This window comes from Ursus americanus, chromosome 24 (assembly GCF_024610735.1).
Source record: "Ursus americanus isolate L20-20 chromosome 24, mUrsAme1.1.p, whole genome shotgun sequence".
NCBI classification, from domain to species: Eukaryota; Metazoa; Chordata; class Mammalia; order Carnivora; family Ursidae; genus Ursus; species Ursus americanus.
Genome location: NC_142150.1, coordinates 38,018,394 through 38,046,139, shown reverse-complemented (window position 1 = coordinate 38,046,139; position 27,746 = coordinate 38,018,394). Strand labels below are relative to the sequence as shown.

Here is a 27,746-nt window from a genome sequence, read left to right as displayed (position 1 = left end):
CCACACTGGGTGGTTTGAGGGTGAACTAAATCAATCAAATGGAAAGATCCTAGCACAGGCGCGCCTGGCTGGCTCAGTGAGAGAAGCATGCGACTCTTGGTCATGAGTTTGAGGTTGTGAGTTTGAGCCCCATGATGGGTGTAGAGTTTACTAAAAAAAATAAATTAAAAAAAAAAAGAGAAAGATCCTTGCACAGTCCCCATCTCACCCTGCCATTTTGGAAGGGAGTCACCAGCTGTGGGGTGGGGGCACACCCACCCCCCCTCTAGTCATATCTGCCTCTGAAGGTTTAGCTGGTTCTCAAATTCCCTTAGGTTTCTGAACTTTACCTCCCCAGGAGCTGGGAGTGGCCAAACAGGTTCCACCTCAAGGAATCCAGGGCCCCAGGCACCTTCATGCGCCTCCTATACCCGTCTGGGCTCAAAGGAGTCCCCTCCCTCCTCTCTTCGCAAGTGAGCTCCAATGGTTTTATTGCTAGGAAATATTTAAAGTCTCCAAAGGGGTCCACTGGAAGCTTCCACTCCTTGCCTTCAGCACGCACAATATGGCGGCGAGTCAAGTAGGGCAAAGACAATCCTCTCAGTTTTAAGGTGGGTAAACTGAGGCTCCAACTATCTTCCAGATAGTTGGGTGTAGAACTTGTGTGTCTACTCAGCCTTATTCAAGGGGCTCTGCGAGGCCTGAGCAGCTGTGTTGGGGACTCTGGGCAAGTTCTGGCCCCAGAGTCAGAGGTGGTGCAGAAATCCTGGCTACTGGGGGCCTCCACCCCTGTCCACAAGTGGGTTAGTGCTCTCAGAGGCTGGCAGCGAGCTTACTGTCTGTGCATTCTCTTTATGAAACTGGAGCCCCCCACTTACGTAGGTTCTTTTGTCTGTGTCTTCCGAGGAAGAGCAAGGATGATGATTCACTGGCTGGGGTGCGTGTGTCTCTGGGGCTGGAGGTGAGGGGGGAGCATCTGAATGATGAGAAGAACGAGCTTAGGATCTGGAGCCCTGGGTTCTAGCCCAGCTCTACACCCCGCATGCTGGGTCACCTGGGGTGATCTCCTACTCCCTCTGGACCCCAACTGTTCTCTCTGTGAAACAGAGATGGTGGTAGATGGACCGATCTCTGTGGTGGAGTCTTAGCTAGCAATCTTAATGTTCTCGAAGTGCTGTCCTGGGCCCTGCCCCGCCCCAAGCCCTGACTGTCTCCAGGGCCTGACGTCACCAGGTCAGCCCCACCAAATCTCTGACACCATTTGGCTGCCTCCACCCTCTGCCCTGTCCTCTCAGGGCCCAGAGTCTGATTCGAGCTCCCCACCACACTGGGGCTGGGCAGCCAGTGGTCTTGCTCAGGCCTGGGCAGGGAGTGGGAGGGGGGAGAGGGGGCGGGGAGTGGGCTCCAGACTCATGTTTGACCTCTTGAGCCTCTTTCCCTCTCCCCAGAGCCAGCATCCTTGCCCCACCCCTCCTGAAATCTGAGCTCAGGGATCCAGGGAGGACTGTAGCTGCAAAACATTCCATCCAGTTGTCCAAACACTCTGCACAGCTGGCGGAGGGAGGCGTGGCCAGAGCCCAGCTCTCAGGGAGCCCTTGTGATGTTGTTTTCATGGGAATGGTGGAGTCCTCCCACTGACGGCCAGGCCTGGATGCCCTGAGCTGCTTCATGGGGCTGAGGATAAAGGAAGAGCTCACAACAGGCACACTCCTGGCCTTGCCCCAGGCCTCCCCAGCGCCCGCCCCCGATGGGGAAGATCCAGGTCTGCCTGGCCAGGTGCTGAGGGTGGCCTTGTGAACATCCTCGTGACTGACTGGGCCCAGGGCTCCACGGTGGCGGTGGGGGGAAGGGCAGTGGGAATGCCGCTGAGATAGCAAGCCCGGGAAGTGACTTCTTCGGGGAGCCGCTTTTACTGGCAAGCAGTCCCAGGCCTGGCTGCCTCTTGGCTCTGACTCACCGGTGACCCTGGACGAGCCTCCAAGGCTCAGTTTCTTCATCTGCAGCTGGAGGGACTTGGGCCTCTTCTGGCTCTGATTTTTCTAAATCACAGCCAAGGACAAGAACAAGGCCCTTACAGCTCCCCACAAAGTCCCAGCTCTGCCTGAATGTCCAGAAAGGAGCAATTTTTTTCTATACAGTCCCCAGAGCAGCTCGAACTCCGTTTCCTCCCCGAGGGGCAGGCTGATGCTTGGCAGTGGGGGACACGCTGTCATACACTCTGTCATCAGCCAGGCTGAGCGCCTTCCCCTCCTGCCATGTCAGGGTGATGGGGAGACCCTCCCCCCTTTTCATACTTCCTGTTTTCCATTAATTGTTTCCAGGTGGGCCCAGAGGTTGCCCTGCAGAGGAAGGTGGGGGTACTGGAGAATTTCGCAGGGTATCAGTGAGGAGCAAAAACAGGAAGGGGGTGGGAGCAGGCCATGGAAAATTCACTGCCAGGAAAGGCAAGGCCAGCATCTGGTTTGCATTAGGCTGAGAGCTTCGAAGCCCAAAGCCTGAGTGGGAGATGCTGTTATCCGCAGGGCAGGGCTGGCGGGGTGTGACTGCTAGTCAGGAACCGGCAGCTTCTCCCCCGCGGGAAGTCCGAGGCTGACTGGAAAGAAGATGGAAGGTGAGACAGGAAAGCAGAGCACACTCACTTCAAGGATGGCGGACCTTTCACAGATGTCACCTGCTGGGTTGTTCCCAACTTCACTGGGGACAACTGTTCCCATTTTACAGATGAGGGCACTGAGTCCCAGAGACGTGAAGTGAGCTGCCTGAGGTCACACAGCCAGGGAACAGCAGAACTAGGTTTAGATTTCAAGCCAAATGGGACAGGGTGGAACCTTCCAACCACCCCGGCGGCCTGAGGCTGACCATGTCCCAGACAAGGGAGTACTGAGGATTTGGGGGTGAGTGCGGGCCAGCCTCTGCCCACGGGGTCACTCAGTTCTTGTGGGGGTGCCCGACAGTTCTATGTGTCATGGCACAAGGTGGACCCGTGCCCGAGGGCTTCACTCTCAGGAAAGCAATCCACAGGGGAAGGCTTCCTGGTGGAGGGCGTACAAGCAAAAGAGGATTAAGCAGCTGGGGGTAGGATGTGCTGCAGACGGTATTGTGTGAGGAAGGGGTGGTGCAGGGCATGTCTGGGCAGTAGCAGCTGGCTTGGAATGCCTTAGAGGGTGAGATTCCGTATTATGGTCAGGGAAACTGAGGCACAGAGAGACTAACATGCCCAAAGGCTCATAGTTTGGAATGGGGTTGAGTCCAGCCTGTCTGACACCGGGTCTGTGTTCTTCTTCTTTTTTTTTTTTTTTTAAAGATTTTATTTATTTATTTGACAGAGACAGCCAGTGAGAGAGGGAACACAAGCAGGGGGAGTGGGAGAGGAAGAAGCAGGCTCATAGCAGAGGAGCCTGATGTGGGGCTTGATCCCAGAACACCGGGATCACACCCTGAGCCAAAGGCAGACGCTTAACCACTGCACCCCTGGGCCTGTGTTCTTAACTGCTGCACTGAGTTGTGCCTTTTTGTTGGCGGTTACAAGTTTTAAGAGGATATTGAGGCCAAGGATGGGATGTGGGGCAGGCGGGGGTCCTTGCCCAAAGCCGCACAACCAACTAGTGATAGAGCCTGGGCTGGACAGGTCTTTCCAACTTGCCAGCCTGGGTGGGGAAGGGACAGGCAGCTCCTCCTTTGGGCCTAGCGGAAGCTGGGGCCTTGGGCTCGTAGAGGAAAGCTCCCACGACCCTTCACGGAGTCTTACCTTTCCTGGCCTAGAGCCCAGGAACGAGGGCCCCCATGCCTTCTGCTGCCCGCGGAGCCACAGGAGTTAATAATTACGGGGTTTCGGGAGATAGAGGCCTGCTGGGAGGGGCCTTCCTCCCGGCTGCTGCTCCTCAGAGATAGCAAAGGTTAGCGTGAGGCTCAGCCCGGGGGTGGGGGGTGGGGTGGGGAGAAGGCTTCTGCCACCCTCCTGCCTGGCAGTCTCCAGAGGGACCCTCAGGCTGGCCCTGGCATGGATGACCCCAAGGAGCACACCAGGTGTCCTGCCCGAGGAACATGCCCCGTGTTCCTGGCGCTCAGCTCAGGGGCTGTCCGCTACGCCCCATCAGTTCTGGGCCCTGCACTTGAGGGGAACTTTGGAGAGGAGCCCTGGGACACAGACAGGTGAGCCAGTGACCTCGGTCACCGTCACAGAGGTGGCGGGGGGGGGGGGGGGGAATCTTGCCACTCTGTAGCGGCACTGGGGGAGGAGGGAGGAGGAAGCCAGGCTCCTGACAGGGGACTGGCATGGAACTCTGAGGAATTTCATGAGCCTCCTACAAGGTCAGTGCCAAGGGGTGACCCTGGGTGTACAGACATAGAGTCTGAGGCTCAGGGAGGACAAGACAAACATTCTGGGTCACACGGTGAGCTGAGGAGAGACATAAGCCAGAATTGGGCCCCGGGTCATCCAGGCCGGCGGTTTCCTCTTCTTCATCTGCTTCCAGCCAAGGCTCTGTGGTCAAGGCTGCCAGGTGGGGATGGGGATGGTGGGGAGAGTGGGGAAGGACAGTGGTTGGAGGCCTTGACCTGAAAAACTTCTCCCTCCTCCACCTGCTGACCAGGCCCCTAGTAGGCTCCCCTTTTTGCCTGACTACACACAGCTGCAGCTTCTAGTGAGTTCTCTAGTTTCTGGGCTGTCTTTTCAGAAAACTGATGTAAGGGGTCACAGCCCCATCACCCCTGGCTATGTGACATGAGGTAGGTTCCTGAACTTTTCTCTGCCCAATCCTTTTCAGCTGAGGAGCAGAGCTCACTGGGCTGTGGAAGGAGCTAGTGAGGCCTGGCTGGCCTGGGCTGACATGGCCCCTGTGCCTTATCTCCTACCAGTCTGGGTTACCATGACTTAGACCAGCCTTATCTCCTGCCCAGGCTTGTGAAGTCTTGGAGGGTGAGGACCCTGTCCCGAGCTCCTTTTGACTTCTCCCCCTTCCCCTAAATAATGAACAGAGCCAAGGCCAGGGAGACAGCAGTTGCTCAAGACTTACTTGGTATAGGATTCAAGTCAACAAACATGATGACATCTGCTTTGGGCCAGACCCCGGACGAGGCTGGGGTAGGCAGAGAAACAGTGCACAGAGAAGGAGATGGGCCCTGCCCTTGGGAAACCACAGTCTTAGAAACAGTTGCCCTACAGAATGAAGGGCATTGGAGGTCTGGGCAGAATGATTCTGGTAAGTCAGAAGGGATGTCACAGTGGGCTGCCCAGGTTGTTCACTGCACAAGGTGCCAGCCAAGGGAGTAAGCGAGCAAGGCATGAAATCCAGCCTGCCCTTCACTCACCAAATCCTGTACCTTGGCATGGGCCGTGCCCATCTCGGAAGGCAGTACCATTTTCTACTTGTGACAAAGACACTGAGCACTTAGTAGAGCGTGCTCTGGGCGGTGGCCCTGGAAGTGGAGGTCCTTGTGAGTAATTCTGCCACCCCGCCATCTCCCTACCATATTGGAGCCTTAGCATGACAGAGCAGATGTCCATGCAGTTTCCCTTTGGATCCCCAGCCCTTGTATGGTCCGTAGTTTGTGTTCAGAAGGGATGGATGGATAAATGAATGAATGAACGAACAAACGGACGAATGAAAGAAATGTGCATGCCCCCAGACTGTAGACGCTGGGCAAAGGCAGGGAAGGGATGGGCAGGCAGTGTTCATAACGAGAGGGGAAGGCCCCTTTGCGGGGTGGGGGTGGTGTTGAAGACCTGGGCCAAAGACAAGCGCTCAGAGTAAACCCGAGAAAACTTGTTTTGGGGTCCAGCCCCTTTTCCACGCAGCAGGATGTTCCCCAGGAGGGGGCACAGAGCAGGGAGCCCAGGGAAGGGGAGTGCTCGCCCGCGGGCCGGCTTCGGGAGCCGGCTGTGGGCGCCGCAGGGTGTCGGCGGGCTCCGAGTGACGGTCCGCCAAGGTTCCTGAGCAGCGGCGGCCGAGGGCCCGGGCCGGGGCGGCGGGGGACAGGACACCAGCCAGCCGCGGGCTGCGGAGCGCTGCGGCGGCCGCAGGATGCGCCGGCCGCGGGCTCCTCCCCCCCCTCCCCCCGCTCCCGCCGTCGCACTGTCCCGGGGCGGGCGGGCGGCGGAGGGGCGGGGCCGGGCACGTGTCCTCGGGCCACCCCCTCGGCCACGTGACCCGCCGGGGCGGGGGTGGGGTGGGGGTCGGGGCGGGCTGGGCCGGGGGCTGCGGGCGGGACTGACAGGCGGCGGGCGGGGACGCGGCGCGGGGCGGCGCAGGGAGCTCGCGGCGGCGCCGGGATGTGGAGCGGGTAGGTCCGCGCGCGCTCGCCGCACCGCGCCGGCTCGGGCCGCGGCGGCCTCGGGGGCTGCGGGTCCCCGCCGCGTGTGCGCCCGGCCCGCGGCGGAGGGGCGCCCTGTAGCCCCGGGACGCGCGAGCCAACTCGCGGCGGAGGGGGAAGGACGCCCCGCGGGGAGGGGTCGGGGGGCTCTCTGTGGGTGCCGAGTGAGAAGGGTGGGCGGCAGACCTTCCCCGAGCCAACTCCTAGCTCATGTGGAGCGCGAGTGAGAAGTGGGCGGGCGGCGGGGGGGGCTTGCCAGCCAGAGTAAGGCTGGGGTACGCACCTGGAGGAGGGGCCCCCCTAGCCCGGATGAACCCTTGGAAAGCAGTGCAATTGGGAAAGGGGGCTGGGTCTCTGCCAAGGTCTCTAGTAAGTTGATGAACGTCGGTCTGGGGCTCCTGGATCCGGCCCGGCTCAGAGGTGTGGGGTAGGACCTCCCTGCAGTCTGAAAGAGGGCAGCGCAGCCCTGGGTCCTGGCTTAGTGGCCCCAGTCCCTATTACTATTGATTGGCTCTCAAGGGTGATCCCAGTCCCTTGGCCGACCTGGAGTGGGTCTCCTGCCCTGTTCGTGCAGGAAGGCTGTGGTCTTCTCAGGGACTTGGGCAAACACTTCCTCTTCCCCATGGCCTGGAAAGGCCAGGTCCTGGAAGAGCTGTGGCCAGTGTGGGGTGGGTTGTATTCCTGTAAAGAACTGGGCCAACTGGAGGGGGGGGGGGACGGTCCCAGGACAGGGCTCTTTCCCAGCCAGAGCTGGGGAGCGAGGAAAGGTCTTGGGGGGGGGGGGGCTGGCAGGCTGGAGAGGTTTCTGATGCAGGCTGGGTCTCCTTGACTCCATGGCCCCTAGCAAAGCTTGGGCTGAGATGCTGGGGAGTAGTGGGGCTTTGTCCCCAGTAGGGGGTGCTGAGAGAAAGGGCTCCTGGTAGGGGTGAGGTGTGGCGAGGCATGCCTCTTAAAGAATGAAGAGTGAAGCAGAGCATGTGTTCTTTGGAAATGTCCCACTCACCCCCCACCCCTGAAGAAGACTGAGTTCAGGGAGAAAGTGGTTGTATGGGAGCTGGTGGGGTTAGCACAGTCTTGCGTGGGGTTAACTGTTTAAGGGGCAGCCCAGTCTGGAAGAAGCTTATGAACCCATATGTTGGGGGCTCCCAGGCAAAACAAGTCACAGAGTTGCTATGTAATCTTGAGAGTATGGCCTTACTTCTCTGGGTCTCCAGGTTGTGGGGTGGAGGGTTGGGGGCTGATCCATGCCCAGGGTGCCCTTTGCCACGGCCAGACAACAGGGCTGGGAGCCATCAGTAGATAGATGTTCTCTTTAAGGACAGTGTCAAAAAGACGCAGGGTCCTGGAGAAGACCTCCCGTCCAGCCTCCCTGCCCTATTCCCAAGAGCCTTCTGGATGAACCAGGCTCTCAAGCTGACCCCTGCATGATCCTCAGTATAACTCATTTTTTTTAAAGATTTTATTTATTTATTTGAGAGAAAGAGAGAGAGGGAGCACAAGTGGGGGGTGGGGGGCAGACAGAGAGAGAGAGAGCAGACTCTGCTGGGCAGGGAGCCCATGCAATGTGGGGCTCAATCCCAGGACCCTGGGACCATGACCTGAGCTGAAGGCAGACACTTAACCCACTGAGCCACCCAGAGGCCCTATAACTCACTTCTTGCATGTACATTTAGATCCCCAAGGCCTAGCCTAACCCCAGGGCCTAGCCAGGTACAGAGCACCTAGTCGGTGCTTTATAAATGCAGATGGAAAGCATGAGGGGCGGAAGGAGGAGCTGGACTCCTAGGAGTGAGAGGCAGAGTTTTGGGGTTACCTTGAGCTCTGCGTTTTTATGGATCCCCCCCACACACACTTGGATATTAGAGGGAGGGATTGAAAGATCAGGGGCAAAGCTGCCAGCATCTACTGGGGGCCCAGTGTCCTAGGAGCTCGCCCATACCCCAGCAGGAGCCAGAAGGACCCTGCTTGGGGTCACACTTGTCCATGTAAGTCTAACTGAGCTGCTTGGGCTTGTGGCCCCCAGGGGCTCAGGACAGTTTGCGTAGGTGTATATTTGGGCCCTTCGTTCTAGAGTACGAGGAATCTGGGGTCAGGGGTCAGTGGCCCTGGCTAAGCTGTCGATGTCTCTGGGGCCTCTTTCCTCATATGTAGATGAAGGATGGTTGCTGTTAATGGCTAGACCCTGGTGCCGGTTCATCCCCTTGGCTCCGGACCCAAGGCTACTCCCCTGGGGTGGGTGGCAGTGGCAGGACTCTGCAGGAGCTCAGGTGGGCCCTCTTCCTTGGGACTCCTTGAGCAGGAGCCCTGAACTCTGAACCCAGAGACAGTTCCCCCCAAACTGGGATGCTGCCCTCTCCATCTCCCATAGTTTCTCGTGTCCGTAGTTGGGTGCCAAGCCTGCTGGGAGATGGGGTGAGGGCAGCATGTTGGGTATCTGCAGCTAATACAGGGCTGGGCACTCGGGGCTTGGTCAGCAAAGGTCAGAAATTGAGTTCTGGGTTAGTTGTCTCCCCTGGTCTCAGTTTCCCTGTCTGGTAGATGGGGCTCATCATGCCTATCGCTAGGGAGGGCCAGGCTCTGATGGACTGCCCAGGAATGAAATGAGATTCCCCCACCCTCCAGGGATGGAGGGCTGTGTCTTTGGAACAAGCAGGGTGCTGGGGAGCCCCAGGGCTGCAGATGGGCTGTGTGATCCTGAGCAGGTCACTTAACTGCTCTGGGGTTTGATTACCCTAAGGGGCTTGGACTTGCAAGCTCCTGCCTGTTGGGCCTAAGTCACAGGGGTCTGTAGGCTCAGGCTTCATCTGAAGTATGGCCTGGGGGCTCCGGGGGCAAGAAGGTGGGCCTCCTGCCTGGGAAGCAGTTGTGCACCTCTCCCAGCTGCTGCTTCCTGGAAACTCTCCATGGTCTAACTGCCCACCCTGCCCCTCAGCGGGTGAAGACAAGCTCCTGCGGTCCCTTACTCTGCGTGTGTGCGGAGCTCAGACCCTCATTAGAAACCTGCTTGGCCTAGACTCTTCCCAGGTCGGCCCAAGATTTGTGCCCAGCAGGGTGGTGGTGAGGGAGGGGCAGCAGAGTGGATTAGAATGCGGTCAGAAGGGGGCTCAGGGATGTTGCTGTGTGGTTATGCAGATTGGGTGGATTGGGGCCGATGGGGTGCCTAGCACACGATAGGTCCTCATTCTGTATGTGTGGGATTTTCGAGGTGTCGGATCCTTCTGGTAGGACTGAGCAGGCGGATGTGAGGCAGGTGCCGTGCTCCCTGCCTGGTACCAGCATGGATTGCGAGCCCCCGCCCTCCCAGGCCTGGTGCTGGCTCCCAGGGGAGACACAGGGCTGGATTCCCTGTCAGGGCTGGGCCGGCAGCCCCGGGGCTATGGCAAGGAGAGGCTGGCTTGGCCGGGTCCACCTGATTCAGGTGTTCCAACCTCCCTGCCTTCGTCCTGCACCTGTTCCTGACCTCTCCGCCGGCCTCCACCATGTTCTCCCACAAGGCACACACCCGTGTCCCCCTTGCTGGAGTGGTCCAGATTCACCTGCTTCTGCCCCCCAGGGTCCTGCTCTGCTCGCGAGCCTGAGCCTGATACTCTGTTCTCCTGTGTGACAGATATGACACCGTTGTCCCATTCTGGAACCTCCCTTCCCGCCCTGGTGATAACTGCTTCTCAGATCTCCAGGCTGGCTCTGTGGCCCTGGGCTCCTCTGTTTCCTCCCCCAGTGCAGGCTATGACTACAGCTGCTCCCTCTGGCCCGGTACCTCCCCTCGGCCCCCTTTACACCTATACAGGACGTGCCACTCCCCAGACGCCTCAGCCACCCCTTTCCCTCCCCCGAAAGCCCCCCCCCCCCCAGTTCCTTATTCCAGTCGCGGGCACCATTTCATTATGTCAGGTAATTACTGTAGTTTTGTTGCCTTTTTTTTTTTTTTTTTTCTGTCACCCTCTCCAGCCCCCGGTTCCTGCCACAATTCCCCTGTCAGAGGCTTTTGTGTCTCTGTCCCCTCTGCACATCCCTGCCTGGCTTATGCAACAGCCTTGGATGGAACTCCCCCCCATCCCACCACTACCCCCCCCACTCCCCCTCAGGCACTGGCTCAAACTTCCTCAAACCCCATCTGCATCCTGCCTCACTTCTCCAAAACCACCATTCATCCCCTTTCGTCCCGTCTGGATTTCTCTGGGTGACAGGTCACATGATGCAATAGAGCTGGGACTCTGGGTTCTGTTCCCACCCTGCCACTTCTTTGCTACATGGTCCGGTCAGGTCGCCATCCCTCTCTGAACCCCAGGCACCTCATTGTCCAGACCGGGCTGGGGAGAGCATCTCCCTTCAGCGGTATCGTGACGGTTTGGAGCTGAAGACACAACCCCTCTGTCCGCTTCACCTGGCTGGGCTTGCAGGCCTGGCTGGGAGCCAATGGGTGAAACCTTTCCTGGGACTCTCCGGGGGCCCCCGGACGGGAGTCAGTTGGCTGTCAGCCTCCATGCCCTCTGGGCTTACCAGAATGCCTGTGGGTGCAGGGGTGTGAGTCTGAACGGGGCCCCTGAGCCGTGGCACTGCCCCGTGGACCAGATGAGCTCCCCGGGCAGAGGGTAAGTGGTCCGCGTGCCCTCCCAGCCTCTCCTCCCCCCCCTCCGCTTCAGAGCTTCCCTAACTAGTTCCTTCCTTCTTCTCTAATGAACCCCTCGTGCCCGTTAGTACAGGGATCTTTAGTTCACAGAGGTGACCTGGGCGCTGGTCAGTGGACAGGGAGAGATGGAAGGGCAGAGAGAGCTCATGGCAGGCGGGTTGGGCTGGGAAGAGTGTGCTGGATCCTAGTCGGGCCCTCCTGGCCCCCGGAGTGGCCTCTGGACAGGCCCTCCTGGCCCAGTGGGGGTTGCTGAGTGACTGGGGATCATAGAATCCGCGGGTCCTCATTATCATTTTGCCATTTTTTAGGGATGGGGACAAAAGCCCTGCTGGCCCTCCTAGGTCAGGATTCGGGGGCGAGCATTGTGGTTGCTGCTCCCCCCCCGCCCCCCGCTGTGTGTTTCCTGGGGAAGTGACCCAGTGGGGCCTTTCCTGTTTAAACTGTCGTGGGCTCTAGGCAGCGGAGCCAGCTTCAGGATGGGGGACGCTGGACGCTCCCACTTTCCTCTGACCTTGACTCTTACCATCTCCTGTCTCTAACCTCTTCCCAGTGGCCCTGGGTCTTATTACAGGCCTTCCCTGTAGCATATTCTGGACTCTGGACTCTGTGCAGGGAGTGGGGGCTGAGAAGGTTCGAGTAGAGGGCCGTGGACCTGGACTGAAAGGCACGGATAGGGTGCGGTGCAGAAGAACTTAAGTGGTAGCCCATGCTTGCCAAGGAGTGAGTCCCCCAGCCCTGCGGGCATTCGCATCGAGGTTTTCCAGCCCCTGGCCTGGGATGCTGAAGTGTGTGAAGAGAGAGGATTCTGGCTTGGGCTGGACCGATGGGGCCTGGGGTCCCTCCTTCCTCTGAAATTTCCGAGTTGCCTCACCGTCCCGAAGTGTGAGGAGAGGGCCTGCAGATTCAAGCTTCCCTCCCAGTACAGGGAGAACCCCAGTCTTTCCTGAACCCCTGGCCCAGGCATTGGGCAGTTGGTAACTACCGGGCAGCCCTGCTCTTCCCGCACTTTCTGCCATCAGGATTTTCGAGTTGGGCTTTTACACTGGGGAGAGGGGAAGTGGAGAGGCCACCGTTTCCTCTGGCTGCACAATTGGGCCCCATCCTTCCCAGCCATGGGCTGAAGTGAGAGCCTGTTGGGAAAATGATGGGGGACAATCCGGCCATAACCCCAGCCCATGCCCTTGGGACCAACAGGACAGTTCGTGTCTTTCACTCTGGCCAGAGCCCCAGACCACACTGGTGGCCCTCGTGGGAGGGGCCGGAGGTCTTTTTCTCCTCAGCAGGGGTGCGGGTGATGTCTGGGGTGGTCCTCACAGAGGAGAAGACAGCAGGCTGGGTGTCTAAAACCTGGGATCCTGCCCTGTGTCCCGTGCCGTCCCTGCTGGTCACCCCCATCTGTGACCCACAGTTCTTGCACAGCCTGTTGAAGTGTGCAGCCCCTGGGTTGGGGTGTGCTGCCCTGTCAAGCCTGAGTGACGAGGGCCATCCTCTCTCACCTGAGGACATGGCCCTGGTCCCAGGCCTCCAGACTCTCAGTCAGAAGCCCTCTGCGAGGCCTGTGGTTTCAGCTGCAGGACCCAGAGCCCGGGCAGGCACGGTGGGGGTGTCTGCCACGTGTGGCCACAGATGGCTCAGTCTCTGCCTGGTGCCGTATCTGGTGACGTCTCCGTGGATTCTTAGTACACCTCCGCCAGGTGCCTTACCCCCGACCCACAGTGGGGAAGCAGCTTCGGACAGTTGTAGTCGGTCCCAGGGGCTGGTGCAGACCCCAGCTCGGAGCCTGGCGTGGACTCCGGCCTCTGCTCTCGGCCCCAGCTCCCCCGGCTCCGGCCCGCCGTCCTGGGAGGCAGTGTCTGGGCCCGAGCGGAAGCTGAGCTGTCCGTGGGGCCAGAATTGGGTCAGATTTCCCAGCCGTAGCCAAGGAGGAGTCTCCGGAGTCGGCCTGGGCCTCGCAGCCCTCAATCCTGAAGCAGCTGCCCTGATCCCACACGCACAGCCCCACCTCCCGGCCGGGGGGCCCTGGGGGCCTGGACCGAAGCCCTGGCTCCAGCACTGCCGCCCACCGGCCGTGGGAGCCTGGGCACGTTCTGTGCTTCTCTGAGAGCCCGTCCTGCATCGGTAGGATGGGGACAGTCCCACGAATGCTGTTGAGAGCTGTCACTGAGAGGACGTGCGCAGAGCAGCCTGGGTAGCCTCGGGCCCTGTGTGAGGCCCCTGGGCGCAGACCCCAGCCCAGGGCCACCACAGCACTGCGACAGCCCCTGCTCGCGCCTCAGGGACCCCTTGCCAATGAGGACCCCCCCCCCCACAAAGGTATCAGGAAGGATCCCCGTCTGGCGTAATCGCTGTCGATGGAGTGATAGATGTGTTTCCCCACTTCGTCCACCGGAGCCCCGGGTCCCTGCCAGGCGGGACCCAGCCAAGGAACCGTGAGGCCACACTCTGGACCGGTTCCAAAGCGGAGGGCAGGCTGGGCTGGGCGCAGGGACGGGACCATGTGAAGGGTTGGGAATGGGCTCATTGCCGGCTGCCCGTCCCTTCGTATTACCTGAGGGGAAACCAAAGCTCAGGGGCTGCTTGGTGACCGGCTCAGGGTCCAGGTGACAGGGAGGAGGGACCCATCCCCAGTCTTGCCTTTCACACTTTCCCCTCGTAAGCCTGAGTCCCCTGACCCCTTGGCCTGTCTTCCCTCCCTCCTGTGTGGGCCCCTGGGAGCCCCCTGCCCTCTACGTCCCCCCCACTGCCAGCGGCCCAGCCCAGCCCCCCACCCGCAGCCCAGCCGCCGCCAGCCGCCGCCGCGGCTCTGAAGCTGCTGGGTCGGGACCGCCAGCTTTTGCTGAGTGAGCGAGTCCAGAGGTGCTGTCTTGGCACAAACGGCTGCCGGCCGCCCAGCCCTCTCCCTTCCTGCCTCCCTCCCTCCGCGGGCTCTGTTGCAAAGTGGGGGGTGTGGATGGACAGTGGGGGGCGGACCGAGGCTGCTGGCCGCGGTGCTATCTCGAGGGTCTTCAACCTCAGGGAGAGAAGGATCCTGAGGCCCAGACGGGGGTGTTTGCCTGAGGTCACAAGGCAGACCAGGACAGCCAGGACTGCTCCCCACAAGGTTCGGGGAGCAGGAAGACAGTCGGCCTGGCCGGGGCTGTTTGGCAGAATCTTCCTGCCTCCGCTCTGCCGGCCCTGGCTGGGTCCTTCCTCTCCTGCCCACCTTCTAAGTGGGGTATAATTTGCATAAAATTTGCATTAACAATAGCCTAGAAGGCAGTTCCCACTTAAGTGCCTCCTGTGTGCAAAGGTTTTTGCTTTAAGATTTTATTTATTTATTGGAGAAAGAAACCCTCCCCAGAGCATAAGTGGGGGGAGGGGCAGAGGAAGAGGGAGAGAAGCAGACCCGCCCCCCCCCGCTCCCCCCCCCCCCCCGCTAAGCAGGGAGCCAGAAGCGGGGCTCGATCCCAGGACCCCGAGATCATGGTCTGAGCCGAAGGCTGCTGATTCACCCACGGAGCCACCCAGGTGCCCCTGTGTGCAAGGTTTTATGCGTGTCAGATCCATTGGGTGGCCCTAGAGGTGGGGCCAAGGGGCTTGTGCCCGCTTTGTAAAGATGGAGACTCGGACTCTCAGCACGGACACATTCACAGTCATCTGCCGGACAGACAGCTGAGCACCCACTGTGTGCCAAGCCCAGCCCTGGACCCCAGGCTGGAGAGGGTGGTTGACAAAGATGAATGAGTCCTGTCCTGGCCCCCAAGAGACCCCGTGTTTGGTCCCTCTGCCCTCGGGACAACACAGTGATAGCCTCACGGGTAGTGTCCCTGTTTTACCTGGGCCCCAGAATAGGCCCAGAGTGGCAGACATGTGGCCCAGGGTGGGTCCCCCGGCTCAGCTCTGGGTCTCAGGACCCCACCCTGTATTTGCTGTTTGCCTCACAGCCAGCCCCACCCAGACAAAGGCCACCCACCGCCCCTCGAAGCTGTCCCAGTCCCCTGGAAGAGCGTGGACCCCTGCAAAAGCCCCAGGGAGTCCCCAGGAGGCCTGGCGGAGACCCCTGGAGGGGAGGAGGCCCAAGGTGAGGAGGGCCCTGCGGCAGGCCAGCTGGACGTGTTGCGGCTGCGAAGCTCTTCCATGGAGATCCGGGAGAAGGGCTCCGAGTTCCTGAAGGAGGAGCTGCACAAAGCCCAGAAGGTGGGGCTCCGAGGGTGGCGGGGACAAGGGGCCCACCCGGAGGTGCTGTGGGCCCTCCCTGAGCACCTGCGTGGAGGCCGGTGCTGGGTGCGACGGAAGCACAGAGGAGAAACCAGTTCTGGTGACTTTTGGAGGATTTTCTGAAAGCCTCTTCTAAGCTCTCGTAGACTGACGGTTGGGGTTTCGACATCGTGCTATAAGCTAAGTGGGAAACGCATCAGAAACTGTAGGGCAACAGAGGAAGGGAGGTTGGGGCTCAGAGGCCCACGGAAGAGGACCCTGGCAGTGAAGCCTGATCGGTGGGCCTGGTCCCCCATCCCCGCCCCATGCCAGGCCTGGGGCCCCGTGGGGCTGACAGCCACCCACCTTGAACCCCCCCAGGAGCTGAAGCTGAAGGACGAGGAGTGTGAGCGGCTGTCCAAGGTGCGGGAGCAGCTGGAACGGGAGCTGGAGGAGCTGACGGCCAGCCTGTTCGAGGTACCGTGGCCGGCCGGCCGGGGGGCAGGTTGGGGGAGGGTCTGCTGGAGGTGCGCCGGCTCCTCGCCGCTCATGCAGGGGCTGCCTTCCTCCCAGGAAGCCCACAAGATGGTGCGGGAAGCCAACATGAAACAGGCAGCGTCGGAAAAGCAGCTGAAAGAGGCGCGGGGCAAGGTGAGGCCCGGCCAGCTCCCAGACGGGGGCATCTAACGGAGCCTTGGCGCACAGGGTGACCTCGGGCAGGCCATGGGCATCTCTGAGCCTCAGTTTCCCTGTCTGTCAAATGGGTGTCTTGGTCCCCACCTCAAAGGCTGTTCCAGGGGCAAGGGGCAGGGGGCTGGTTGCCTCTGGGCCAGGCTGTCCTGAGCTGGGGCGGGAGGCGGTTGGTTAGCCCTGGACGGAGGTTGACGGCCCCCTCATCCCGGCCAGATCGACGTGCTGCAGGCGGAGGTGAGCGCCTTGAAGACACTGGTCCTCACGTCCACGCCAGCCTCTCCCAACCGCGAGCTCCACCCACAGCTGCTGAGCCCCACCAAGGCCGGACCCCGCAAGGGACACTTGCGTCACAAGAGCACCAGCAGCGCCCTCTGCCCCGCTGTGTGTCCCGCGGCCGGACATACCCTCACCCCGGACAAGGAGGGCAAAGAGGTGAGGCGTGGCGGGCGGGCAGAAGACATGGGAAAGGGAGATGGTGTCCAGCCTCGGCCAGGCTGTGGGGCCCAGTGGGGAGGCCTGCCGCCTCGCAGTGTGGCTTGGAGCCTGGCCTGCCATCTCCAGGCCTCTGTGTCCTCTGTTGGGGAGGACTGCGCGGGCTTTTTATGGTAGGAGGTTTGGCCCTGAGGCTCTGAGTGTACTGTGGGCACACCTCATGGGTACCGTGAGGGCCTCATCACCCCTCCACGCCCCTCCAAGCAGTAGGTGGTATTCTGGGCACGTGAGGCTGGCCTGGGGCCTGAGGGCCTGGGCTGGGGGGCGCTGGGGGAGTTCTTTGGGAAGACACCTTCCCTGGGCCTAAGGAGGTCACTGCTGGGCCTCTGGGGACAGGCTGCTTGGGCCCTGCATTCCCACAGCCCTGAGGTCCAGGACCAGCTTGTGACCTCCCTGGCCTCGAGGGTCCTCAGTGCCTTCTGGCTATGGTACCTAGACAAGCAGAGCCTTTGGGGGCTGTCTACCTCCCCCCTCAGCTGGGGTACTTGGTCTAGGCTGGGCAGTGGGCTGTGATGTCCTTGGCCGTGGGTCCTTGGGCAAGAGAAGGCACCTGCCAGGGCCTCAGCTTTCTCACGTAAGTAGGGCCTCCTGGGGCCATTGGGACTGACAAGACCTGGGTGTCAGGAGCTCAGCTCAGGGCCGCAGCCCGCGAGCCCTGCAAGGGCTACATGGGACTCGGGGTCCTGTGGTCTCTGACACCAAGGCAGCCCCCAGCTCCATCCTGCCCTGTGTCTCTGGGGCTTCCAGGGAGGGGACGCAGGCCAGGCCTCGCCCCCACTTCCAAGTTTTCAACTTCTGACCGAACACTAACATCTCCTTCCTCCTGTCTGTCTCTGTGCACCTGTCTGTCTGTCTGCCCCCCCCCCGCCCCCTAGCCCGGGCTGCCCCCTCTCCTCTCCCTACTCCTCTGCGTGGTCCCCAGCAAAGCTGTTCACCTCACCTACGAGCCAGCCTGGCAGCTCCTGCCTGGGGAGCCGCTCACAGCCCCCACCTCCGCTACCTCTCTCTCCTTTTCCCAACAGGTAATGGCTCGGGAGAGGGGCCGCCCCTCTGCCCCCACCCAGCCTCACTCACACTGCATGTGCCCCAGGGCGGCCAGCCAGTCATGTCTCCTGAGTAGGCAGCCCTGTGTGTGTTCCCTCTGTGTGCATGTGTCTGTGTGTGCGCGGGGGTGGGGGGGGGTACTCACAGGGCCCATCTTCAGCTTTTCCTCCTCCAGGAGGCAGAGAGGGTCTTCAGGACGAGGCCCTGGACCCAAGTCTGTAACGTAGAACCGGGAAGCGAAAAGCACGGCTAGCTATGACAGTTTGCGTTCCGAGGCCCTGGGTGCAAAGGGAAGGAGGCAGTTCTTGCTCGGCTCTGCTCCCTTGCTCGGCCACTGGGGACAGACCCGCTGGTAGGCTGGGCCTGCCCTGCCACCTCCCTGGCTCCCCACCTCCTTTGGCTCTGCTGTCCCTGCCGTGCTGGCCCCCCGGAGCCCTGACCACCCCCTCCGGCTCACCCTCCCCCACAGGTGGACACAACCCTGTTTGCAGAATTCCAGGCCTGGCGGGAGTCACCCACCCTGGACAAGACCTGCCCCTTCCTCGACAGGGTCTACCGGGAGGACGTGGGCCCCTGTCTGGACTTCACCATGCAGGAGGTGAGGCGGGGCCAAGGGCGGCCACCCCGGGGCCCAGCCCGTGAGCCGGAGGCCAGCCCCTCACCGCCCCGCCTGCCACCCTGCTTTGTCGCAGCTCTCGGCGCTGGTGCGCGCCGCCGTGGAGGACAACACGCTCACCATCGAGCCGGTGGCTTCGCAGACGCTGCCTGCGGTGAAGGTGGCCGCGGTTGCATGTGGCAGCACCAAGTAAGCGTGGCGCCCTTCCCCCTTTGCCGCCCGCTTGAGAACGCCGTGCCTAGCCTCGCGTTCTGCCGACGGGGGAGCCAGCGACCAGGCCTCAGGCCTGCCTCCGGGGGTCCTGGTGTGGAACCCAAGGGGGGCGGGAGTGTGGCGCAGAGGCCTGGCTGGGGAGGAGTGCAGGGGCGCGGTGGCCGACCCTAGGCAGGGCAAGGGGGCGTCTTTGGCACGAATTCCTGCCTCTAGTCCTAGATCCCCAGGCCCTGCCGGGAGTCTCCCTCTTCCTGGCTTGCCCGACAGGCAACCCTCTCCCACCCCCACCCTCTCTCCCACAGTGGGCTCTGGGCCCCGACTGACGTGTAAGTGATGTCGCTGTTGGCTGTCCTTGTGCTAATAAGTAACCAGACAGCCCTGGCATCTTGTCCTCCCTGCGGCTCAGCTGCCGTGGAGCAGGGCTCACACCAGATAGCCAGGGTGGAGTGGGGGGAGTGGTGGGGAGCACTTTCCCTCGGGAGCCCAGGATTTGACCTGCCAGGGAAGCCCCATGGGGGAGCCTTGTCATAGAGGGGCACATTTGAGCCAGGTTTTGAAGAGTGAATAGCAGTTTGCCAAGCAGGGAAGGGCCTTTCAGGCAGAAGGAACAAAATGAGTGAAGGTATGAGAAGCCGGTGTATTAATGGAAACATCACTGGGTTTGTGGGCAAGGCAGTGGGGTGGGTAAGGAGATGGGGCTGAGGATGTTTGGGGCCAGAGTATAAAGGGTCTCGAATGAGGTGTGGGCTTTGACCCACTAGGCCAGCATTTCACAATCATCGATAGATGTTTTCTAAAAAGAGGGCTGCCAACTCCAATCAGAGGCACAGTGAACCTGGAGGCAGCAAAGGCACTGATAAGTCCTGCAGCCAGGAGCCTAATTAACCACCTTCTGCTCCGGAGTCTCCATAATGGTTTTCTGGGCAGTAGGAAAGCAGCAGGGAAAGATGATGGGCTAGTTGTGGGCTTTTGGAGGAGCCCCTGGCTGTAATGTGGAGAAGGGGAGAGATAAGGCAAAGGGCTGGTTGGAGGAGCTGAGGGGATTCAAGCAAAAGGCCCTGCTGGCGTGACCTAGCCTGAGGACTCGGTGACCAAGTGGAGGAGAGCGTGGACTCCAGTTTAGTTGGGGAAGGCATGACTGAGTCCGAGGGCCCCAGTAAAGTAGGGGCTACGTTTGTAGGGGCTGCAGAGCGTGGAGCTTTGGTATACCTGTCATGAGGTGCACTGAGCTCTCCTGCCCACTGGGGGCAAGGTGAGGGGTTTAGGGGTGAGATCCAGCTTAGGTCAAAGGTCTATCCCAGGGACTTCTGGGGCTGCCCCCTCCTTGGCTTGGCGCCGGGTTCCTGGGGAAATTGGGGTCGAGGGAGAGAATGCCAGGCCCCGCCCCCAGGTCTGCTTGCCTCTCCCTCCCTCGGTTCATTCCTTCTGCCTGCTGCATCCTCCCTGCGTGAGCTGTGTGGGCGAGCCCCCGCCAGCCCCCACAGTCCCCTCTGCTTTCCTCCAGTACCTGTGCCCTGAGCGGGCTGGCTCGTGCCTGTCGCCACCGAATCCGGCTTGGGGACTCCGAGAGCCACTACTACATCTCGCCGTCCTCCCGGGCCAGGGTGAGTCGTCCAGTGGGAGGGTCACTGGGCTTCTTAGGGCCACGCTGGACTGGGACTCTGGGCCCCAGGCCTAGGAGCACAACCTTGATCGGCAGAGCAGGGCACGGGCTCAGAGAGGTACGGAGACTGACTCGGGCCACACAGCCAAGCCTGGTGAATTAGTTTGTCATCACTGCAGAACCAATTACCATAAACTTAGTGGCTTAAAAGAACCCGCATTTATTATCATGGTCTCCCTGGGGCAGGAGTCAGCACGGCGTCGCTGGATCTCCTGCTCAAGGGCCTAGGGGCTGCAGTCAGGGAGCAGGCTGGCCGCATCCTTTCTGGAGATAATGGTCCTCTTCTGAGCTCACATGGCTCTTGGCAGGACTCAGTCACTCAGGGGCAAAGGACTGAGGTACCTGTTCGGTTGCCGAAACTAATCATGGGAGTGACATTAGAATTCAGGTTAAAGTTCCAGGGTCCTGCCTCCCAGCTCAGGCTCTGGCCCCAGGCTTTTGAGAAGGTTCTGAGGCCTGTTACTCAAGCCTTGCAGTTATGGTGGGTGCCTCCAGGCCTCCGGGAATCCCAGCTTCCACCCTCACCTGCTGAGTGGCCCAGGCTGGGTCAGTGGCCTCAGTGAGCTGGGAGATGGAGGGGGTGGTCCCCACTCCTCTGTCCCCTCACAGACTATGAGTAGGATCGTAAGGAACAAAAGAGAATGTGTTAGAAGATTCTGAAGCTTGGTGCAAAGGTGACACTGTGGATGGGCCCTTTTGTAGGAACCATCGCCTGCCCTTGACCTACTAGAGGCTGCTCGTAGGGATCAAAGTGGACAGATGGCCCCGTTGCCTGGCAGCTTGTCTGGTCCTGACGTTGTCCTAATGTATCCCACAGCAGCGAGCTGAGCTCCTTTGCAGATGGGGAGTCTGTGCCTTAGAAAGGAGCCGTGTGACCTGGATCTGGGGCCTCCCCATTCTGAGCACAGTCCGCTTTCCCTGCAGCCTCCACCCCGAGCCTCTGTGCCCAGAGCCCTTTCCAGTGACCTTTTTCTGATCCCCACCGGGGCTCAACAGAAGGAGCCTCACCCAACCTTCTGTGCCTGACAAAACCAAATCTATAGATACAAAAACTAAAACCAACACTATAGATCCGTGTTTCTTCCAGGCCTGCATGTGTCTGCGTTGGGCAGAGCCGGGATGGGAGATGAGAACGGTGTGAAGTTTTAGAAGGAGGAGGTCCCCACCCTGAAGAGACCAAGGAATGTGGCATCCATAGGGAGAAGAGGTTTCCGTACCCAAAGCACAGCCCTGGGGAGAGAGCGCCACAGCTCCCTGCCACTCCTTGCTCACCAGCCTCCCGTGGGGCCCTCTGGCCCCCAGGAAGCACCGCGGCCTGGCACGCCCACTTGTACCGTGCCATCTCTGCCTGTCCTGAGCCACAGCAGTCAGTCCCCTCACCGGGGCACCCCCTCTCACACTCTCTGGGGCCGCCAGTCCCCGCACCCACTTTGTCCTCCTGGCAAGGACTCCTGTGTGTTTGAGGGCTCCCTCCCTGTGACTCTGGGCCCTGTGGGCCCCCACACACTTGGCGTCCTGTCCCTGGAGCGCTGGACGCTGAGTGGGCACTGTGGCGGGTACAGCTGCCTCCCGCCTTCTGCCCTGCCTTCGGTTGGGTTCCCTAGAAGCTGAGCCTGAGATGAGGATTTTATGCCATTCTTAGGAGGAGTGAGGGAAGCAGAATGCGGGGGGGGGGGGGGGCAAAGGAGGGTGTGGCATCAGCAACCTGATCCCTAGGGGCTCTGGAGCCCAGGGTGGGTTCCACCCTGAGGCAAGGGGGCTGGCCTTTTATACACCACATGCCAGCCAGTCATTGGCTGTGGTATGCCGGGCTAGGGGGTACGGAGGGGCACCAATGAGCCCTTGGTGGCCAACACTCTCAGCAGTGCGGAAAGAGCCCCACCCACCCTGGGGAAGGGGCCTGGGCAGGGTACCAGCAGCACCCTCTGTGCGGTAGGAGAGCCTTCGTGGAAGGGCCCACATCTGAGCCAGCTTGGGGTCCATGGTGCCCAGCACAGGGCCTGGCGTGGAGCAGGCTGCAGGCCAGGCCGGGGACTTCAGGCCGGGGACTTCAGGGCAGCCCTGGTGTGCAGCTTCTGATGCCCCTGCCTATCCTGGCATGAGGAGGAGCACCGGGCCAAGGCCTGGCTGGCCAGGGCCTCCAGCACCCAGAGCAGGCAGGCCCCTCAGGATGAGCGTGGATTCAGGGCAGGCCGCCTGGTTTCACCTTCTAGTCCAGCCACTTAGTGTGTCCGTGGCCTCTCTAATTGTTGCCCAGTAGCTTTGTTCTTGGGAGTGTCTGTTTTCCCCATGTTTAAGCGGGAATGAGCGTCTCCCTCGCTGGGTGCATGGGCTGGAGTAAATGCTAGTTGCTGTTATTGTTTTTATTGGGAGTAGAACTAATACCACTGTTGGTAATTAAATTTTATTTTATTGATATATTTTTTAAAGATTTTATTTACTTAGAGATTGAGGGGGGCGGGCAGAGGGAAGGGGAGAAGCAGACTCCCCCGTTGAGCGAGGATCCCGACGGAGGCTCGATCCTAGGACCTTGGGATCATGACCTGAGCCAAAGGCAGACACTTAACCGACTGAGCCGCCCAGGTGCCCGGGTGATTAAATTTTAGAGCTCAGCCCTGTTCAACTCTGGGAGCATTATCTGGCTCTGATGGGACGTGGGGTTTCCCGCTCTGGTCTCTGATCTGCCCTGGCTTTGGGGGGACCGCAAGCGCGAGGGCTGGCATGTCACAACCTCCCCGCTTCTGTCCCCAGATCACCGCAGTGTGCAACTTCTTCACTTACGTCCGCTACATCCAGCAAGGCCTGGTGCGGCAGGAAGGTGAGCGCCCCCTGGCGGCCGGCGCGGGTGGCCCGTGCGAGGGAGCGGGCGGGCCAGCAGCCGATGGGGTCAACCTTTGTGGTTTGTTTCCCCGACAGGGGGGAGGAGTCTGCCAGGCTCTGCCAGGTCCCGCTGCCTTCTCCCACCCAGAAACTTCTCCCAGGCCCCAGGGTTTGTGGGGACCGCACCCTGGTGCCGGCCTGGCATTGGAAGCCCTGCACGATGGGGTGTCCCTTGTGGATCTCCTCCCCACGGGGGGGTGGCCTCCTCATGGTCATTCGACACCAGCTGCCACCTCCCACTTCATGCTTGTCCACCCAGCAGACCCTCCATCCACCTGTCGTCCCCTCTCCCCTGTTCTGCAAGGCCTAGCGTTCCACTCCTCCACCAGACTTGTCAGTTTGGAGTCTGAGTCTCTCCTCCCCAGCTTGGGCGTCAAGACCTTGGAGGGGAACTTGAACTGATCCCGTGGCTCTGCTGACTGCTCAGGGTCTCTGAGACCCCGGGGAGATGGGGTTGGGCAGCATCTGTAGCCCGCTAAATGCGTGGCAGTGTGCTCGTGCGTGTGGGTGTCAGGTCGTGGGGGCGAGGCCACGTCTGCCGCCGGCATGCTGGTGCAGCGTGTGTTCAGCACTCGACAGTTTGCAAGGCCTTAGTGTGGAGCCTCGAAGAGGTCCGGCCACTCACTGAGGTCATCTGTGCTGGGGGCCTGGGGAGCCCTAGGTGCCTGCCAGCTGCCCTGCCCAAAGCCAGGGGAGAGGGGCCAGGCCATCTGCCTGAGGGGACCCTGTCCCTGAGCTGTCCACCTTCTTTCCGCCTGCAGCGGAGCCCATGTTTTGGGAGATCACGAGGCTGCGGAAGGAGATGTCGCTGGCCAAGCTCGGCTTCTTCCCCCAGGAGGCCTAGGGCATGGCCCGGGCCTAGACAGGGGCTCTGAGCAGCAGCCGACACCTGCCCCAGCACAGACAGACAGGAAGACAGGGTCCTGGAGCCAGTGCTGAGCCAGAAGCTGAGCAGATGGACAAATGGCCAGGCCGTGGACGCCTTGCTGAGCTGGTACCAAACCTTCATCCCAGGACAGACAGGACCTCATGAGCTGACCCCTCTCTCTTCACCAGTGGCACAACAGCCACCATGAGACTTTCAAGAAAGCACCAAAGACCAAGGAGCTTGGACTCATACTCAGGGGCTCAGCCCTTGGGAGGGGGTACCTGGGGCAGCACCCCCTTTGCAGGCCTGGGAGCTGCTGCTGCAGGTGCCTTGTTGCTGCCACGTCCTCAGAAAGGGGTCATGGTGGGTGGCCTGACTTCCAGGGTATCCCCCCCACCTCCGTTCCCAAGCCCTGGGCCACCAGCACCCCCTTGTGGCCATCCCTCGCCCATTCCCAGGCCGCCTCCCTGTCGGACCGGCCCCCAGCTGGCCAGCTGTCTCCAGTGTCCGAGGGGCGGTGGGGCCACAGCGGGCTGTCAGGGACTCGCACACCAACCTGTATCTGCTTGAGAACTGCCCCCAAACTGTTCTTAGGATGGATCAGGGCCCCTCCTCCGTGCACTTGACCTTCCCCCACCCCCACCTGAGCCCTGTGCTCCAGGAGGCCCTGCCCCCACCACCGCTGGAAGGATTAGGATACTCTTCTCCAGGTGCAGCACAGGCAGGGCCTCAGGGCCCGGGTCTATGTTCCGCTGTGGGTGGCCATTCAGACAGGGGGGCTGAAGCTGCAGAGCCCTGCACACACAGGACTGGGGTAGGGTGGGCAGGACCCAGGCCCTCCTCACCCCTCACAGCCCGCTTGGGACTGGGGTCCAACCTGGATACATCCCTCAGCACAGCTGATTTTCTCCTTTGAGTGGAATGTGACCCGATCTCTATTTAATAAAGGAAGGCTTTGTTGGTAGGGGTGGGCAGCCGCGCGCCTTCACTCAGGCGCCCTGGGGTCCGGGCCAAGGCGCGGGCATCTGAAGGAATGAAACCAAATCCTTCCCCAGCCCGCCCTCGTGCTTGGGATTAGGCCCAAATCCTGAAGGGATTGCTGTAGGGAGTACCACTCGAGCCCTCTCTAGTGGTCCTTGGGGATGTGGGTTATCAGGGCCGAGCCCGGCTTCCTCTCCCCTGCGGAGGGGCCTGCTGTGGGGAGAGAGCAGCCGTGCTGAGGCTGCCTCTCGCGCCGTCTCAGGGGCACCTTGGGCAGATCCCCCTCTGGCCTCCCTGTCTCTGTCTAAGGGGAGGTTAGAGTTCAGAATCAAAACCTTGAGGCTGCCTGGTGAGGGCAAGACGGTGCGGATCGATTGGTGATGTCTGCCAGCAGCACGGGCAGGGAGGGCAGGGATTTGACAGCTCAGGCCTTTCCAGACCTGCTCGCAGATGGATTCTTAGCAAGGGCCGGGCGTCCCAGGGTGGACCTGGGGAGGTATCCTGTGATTCCAGATCCCCTCCCCACCTGCAGGGGTGTGGGTCCAGGCCCATGGGGGTCCCGGAGAGGCGGGGAGCATAGCAGCTTCTGGGTCAGTGTGTACTGGGGCTGGTGAGGGGTTCCCTACCGGCCTCAGGCTGGCTGTGGGCTGGCCAGGACTCTGTCAAGGCCACCCAACCCTATCACTCCCTCCAGCCAGTAGCCCTTTCGCTGTTGGATTCCCCTTCTCTCCCCCCACTTCGTCTCCCCCTCTTCCCCTCCCATCTGTGACTTGAATCCCCTCCCTCTCCCCGCCCCTCAGATATCCACTGGTCAGGTCTCCTATGACAGACGTCCAGTGGCGTGACAAATGCGGGGCAGCGCCTCTGTGCCAGACACGGTCCCCGGTGCTGGGGGTGCTTGAGCTGAGCAGCTCGGCGGGGAGACTGGCAATACAAACAATGCCCAGGTAATATCTCCAGGGTGTCAGGGGTAGCTCGGAAATCGACGAGGGTGTCAGGGCAGGGTGTGTGCCGCCGTGTTACACGGGTGACCCCGACATCCTCTCCTGCATACCTGCCTCTTTCTGCCCTCCTCTCGGTCAGTCCTGGGTCAGCTGGGGGAGAAAGAGAACGAAGGTCTGGGCCCTGAAGCTTCTGGGGCCCTGGACAAGCCACCCCCAGGGCCGAGGAGACACCAGGCCACGTTTCAGAGCCCTGGCAGAGGGTCCCACAGCCCAGGCTTGCTCGGCCTGCCCCTGGGAGAGGATTTCCTGTGAGGCCTGGGTGGGGCTGCGGTGGGCCACCCACAGCGGAGATACTTGGGTGGGGTGCTTGCGAGGGACCCAGGGACACACAGTCTGGCCTCAGGACCTCCCGACGGTAGCTAATATCTGAGCGCTAACATCAGCCCCGGGGCTGCCTCCGCGCCCTTTAAGCAAACCCATACACTTCACCTCAGAGCCGTCCCAGGAGCTTCTACTATTTCCCCATTTTGCAGATGGATCCCCCGAGGCACAGAGAGGCCACACTCGGACAAAGGTGCCCCCAGGACAGGAATGCTTGAGCCCGGCTGCAAAGCCCCATCCAGGACTCCTTTCCCCAAACACCTGCCTTGCACCTGGCGCAGGACGGGGCTCTTCCCTGTTGCTCGGAGATGGAGAAACCAAGTCTCAGGCGGTTTTGGGCTGGATTTTCATCAGGCTTGCTTCCCACATTTTCCCCCCATTACATCTGCCCCCACCCCCACTCTTCAGGCTTCTGGGGGTGACTGGGGGCTCTCCGGAGGGAGGGGCTCAAGGCTTTGGCTCTTGGAGTTGGGAGAGGAGGGTTAACGGACATCAGCCGGACAGAAGTTCCTCTCAAGTGCATTTTCCAGATAACTCTCTAAGTGCTCCTGGCCGATGTGGTCATCTCTTAAAAGCTCGCTCCAATCGTGGCCGTTGAGCCTGAGCCCACGTGGGCCGTCCACGTTGCTCTGCTGTGTCACGTTTTACCATCTGCCGAGCCCGCTCTGATTGGATGTTGCCTTTGCTTTCAATTCCTGTGCGTTCCTCGGTAAATACCGAGAAGCGGGTTAGCCGCGTGATACGCTGTCGTTCTGTCCTGGATTCTCCGAGGAACCTCCCAGCCGTCTTTCGTAGAAGTGGTCCCATGTTACGATCCTGCCAACAGCACACTGGGGTTCTTGTTTCTCCACATCCTCGCCAACATGTGTCACGTTGGTGTTTTTCGGTAATTGCCATCCTAATGGCTGACGATATCTCACCGCGGTTTTGATGCGCATTTCTCCACGGCTAATGCCCTTGAGCGGCTCTTCCTATGCTCGTTGGCCACTTCCAAGCAGCTGCCTGGAACTAAGGGGTGTTCTGAGGAGTCCTACCGCGTACCCTAGTGTTGCCTCCGGGGGAGACTTTCGTGGCTGGTTGGGCCACGGCTCTTCTGTTATTCTGTGACCCCCGGCCCCCCCTCACACGGCAACAAGTTGTGTCCAGGGCCTAATAACCAAGCCCACAGTGTGGTGGGCTCAAAGCCAAGTTGCAAAGCTCTGACTCGAGTCTATTTCGTGTGTCCGTTGTAGAACACAGGCCTGGGCTTTAGGACTGCTCTTTCTGGTAGCCCAGAGCTTTCCCCCCACCCCCCAGCTGGGCTACTGCTAGCCCTCTGCCGCTTGCCCGAGCCCCGTGGGCCTGCGCAAGTATCACTCGGCTCCATGACCGTGGCTAGGGGTTCCACAGGGGGTGGAGACTTGAGTGTGTCCCACGAGAGGCCTGCGTGTCCGCTCCCGGGCAGGAGGAGCTCTGCAGGGGCTGGGCCAGGGGCCAGCCACGGGTTGGAGGGGCTCAACCTCGAGCAGGCACCCTCCCCCCCAAAATGCTCCAGCTAGCCAGACCCTCCCTTGCCTTTTGGCTAGTTCGCCCCTCCCCCTGCCTCAGCCCGGTGCCTGATGCCTGGCGGTGGCCCAATGGCAGCTCAGGAATGTCAAGTGCAGCCTCTCCCTTTCCAAGTGGTCTGAGCGGCCTCAATGCCCTGACAGGGAGGGTGTGGGGAGGGGGATAATAGAGTCTGAAGTTCTCCCAGAGCCTCTGATTTTAGAAGTTGTTGCAAGGGCCACTGGGTTGAAGCCTGGAGGGGTAGAGCCATCTATGGAAGGCCCCGAGGCCTGCAGAGAAATTGTGTGGGCGGCTGTTGGTTCTGCTCTGAGAAAGAGACACACAGTCCA

At 60.9% G+C, this 27,746-nt stretch overlaps 1 protein-coding gene across 7 annotated transcripts; it reads left to right on the top strand.

Moving 5' to 3' along the window:
- The first annotated feature begins 3,864 nt into the window (after window positions 1-3,864).
- Window positions 3,865-27,060, top strand: RAB3IL1 (RAB3A interacting protein like 1). Of its 7 annotated transcripts, XR_006777606.2 has the most exons (12): window positions 10,225-10,883; window positions 14,845-15,097; window positions 15,479-15,574; window positions 15,671-15,748; window positions 16,004-16,222; window positions 17,158-17,304; window positions 17,796-17,924; window positions 18,019-18,131; window positions 19,660-19,759; window positions 22,570-22,636; window positions 23,460-25,494; window positions 26,025-27,060. XR_006777606.2 is itself a non-coding variant. In XM_045786836.2 (11 exons), exons 1-11 carry the CDS (start codon window positions 3,980-3,982, stop codon window positions 23,540-23,542), a joined length of 1,437 nt encoding a protein of 478 aa, XP_045642792.2. In that variant the 5' UTR covers window positions 3,865-3,979; the 3' UTR covers window positions 23,543-27,060. The 7 variants fall into 7 exon arrangements, 6 of the variants coding, with proteins under 6 accessions (XP_045642792.2, XP_087711077.1, XP_045642794.1 ...); XM_045786836.2 differs by lacking the exon at window positions 10,225-10,883 and adding an exon at window positions 3,865-4,131 and having other exon boundaries at window positions 23,460-27,060; XM_045786838.2 differs by lacking the exon at window positions 10,225-10,883 and adding an exon at window positions 6,188-6,261 and having other exon boundaries at window positions 23,460-27,060.
- The last annotated feature ends 686 nt before the right edge of the window (window positions 27,061-27,746 follow it).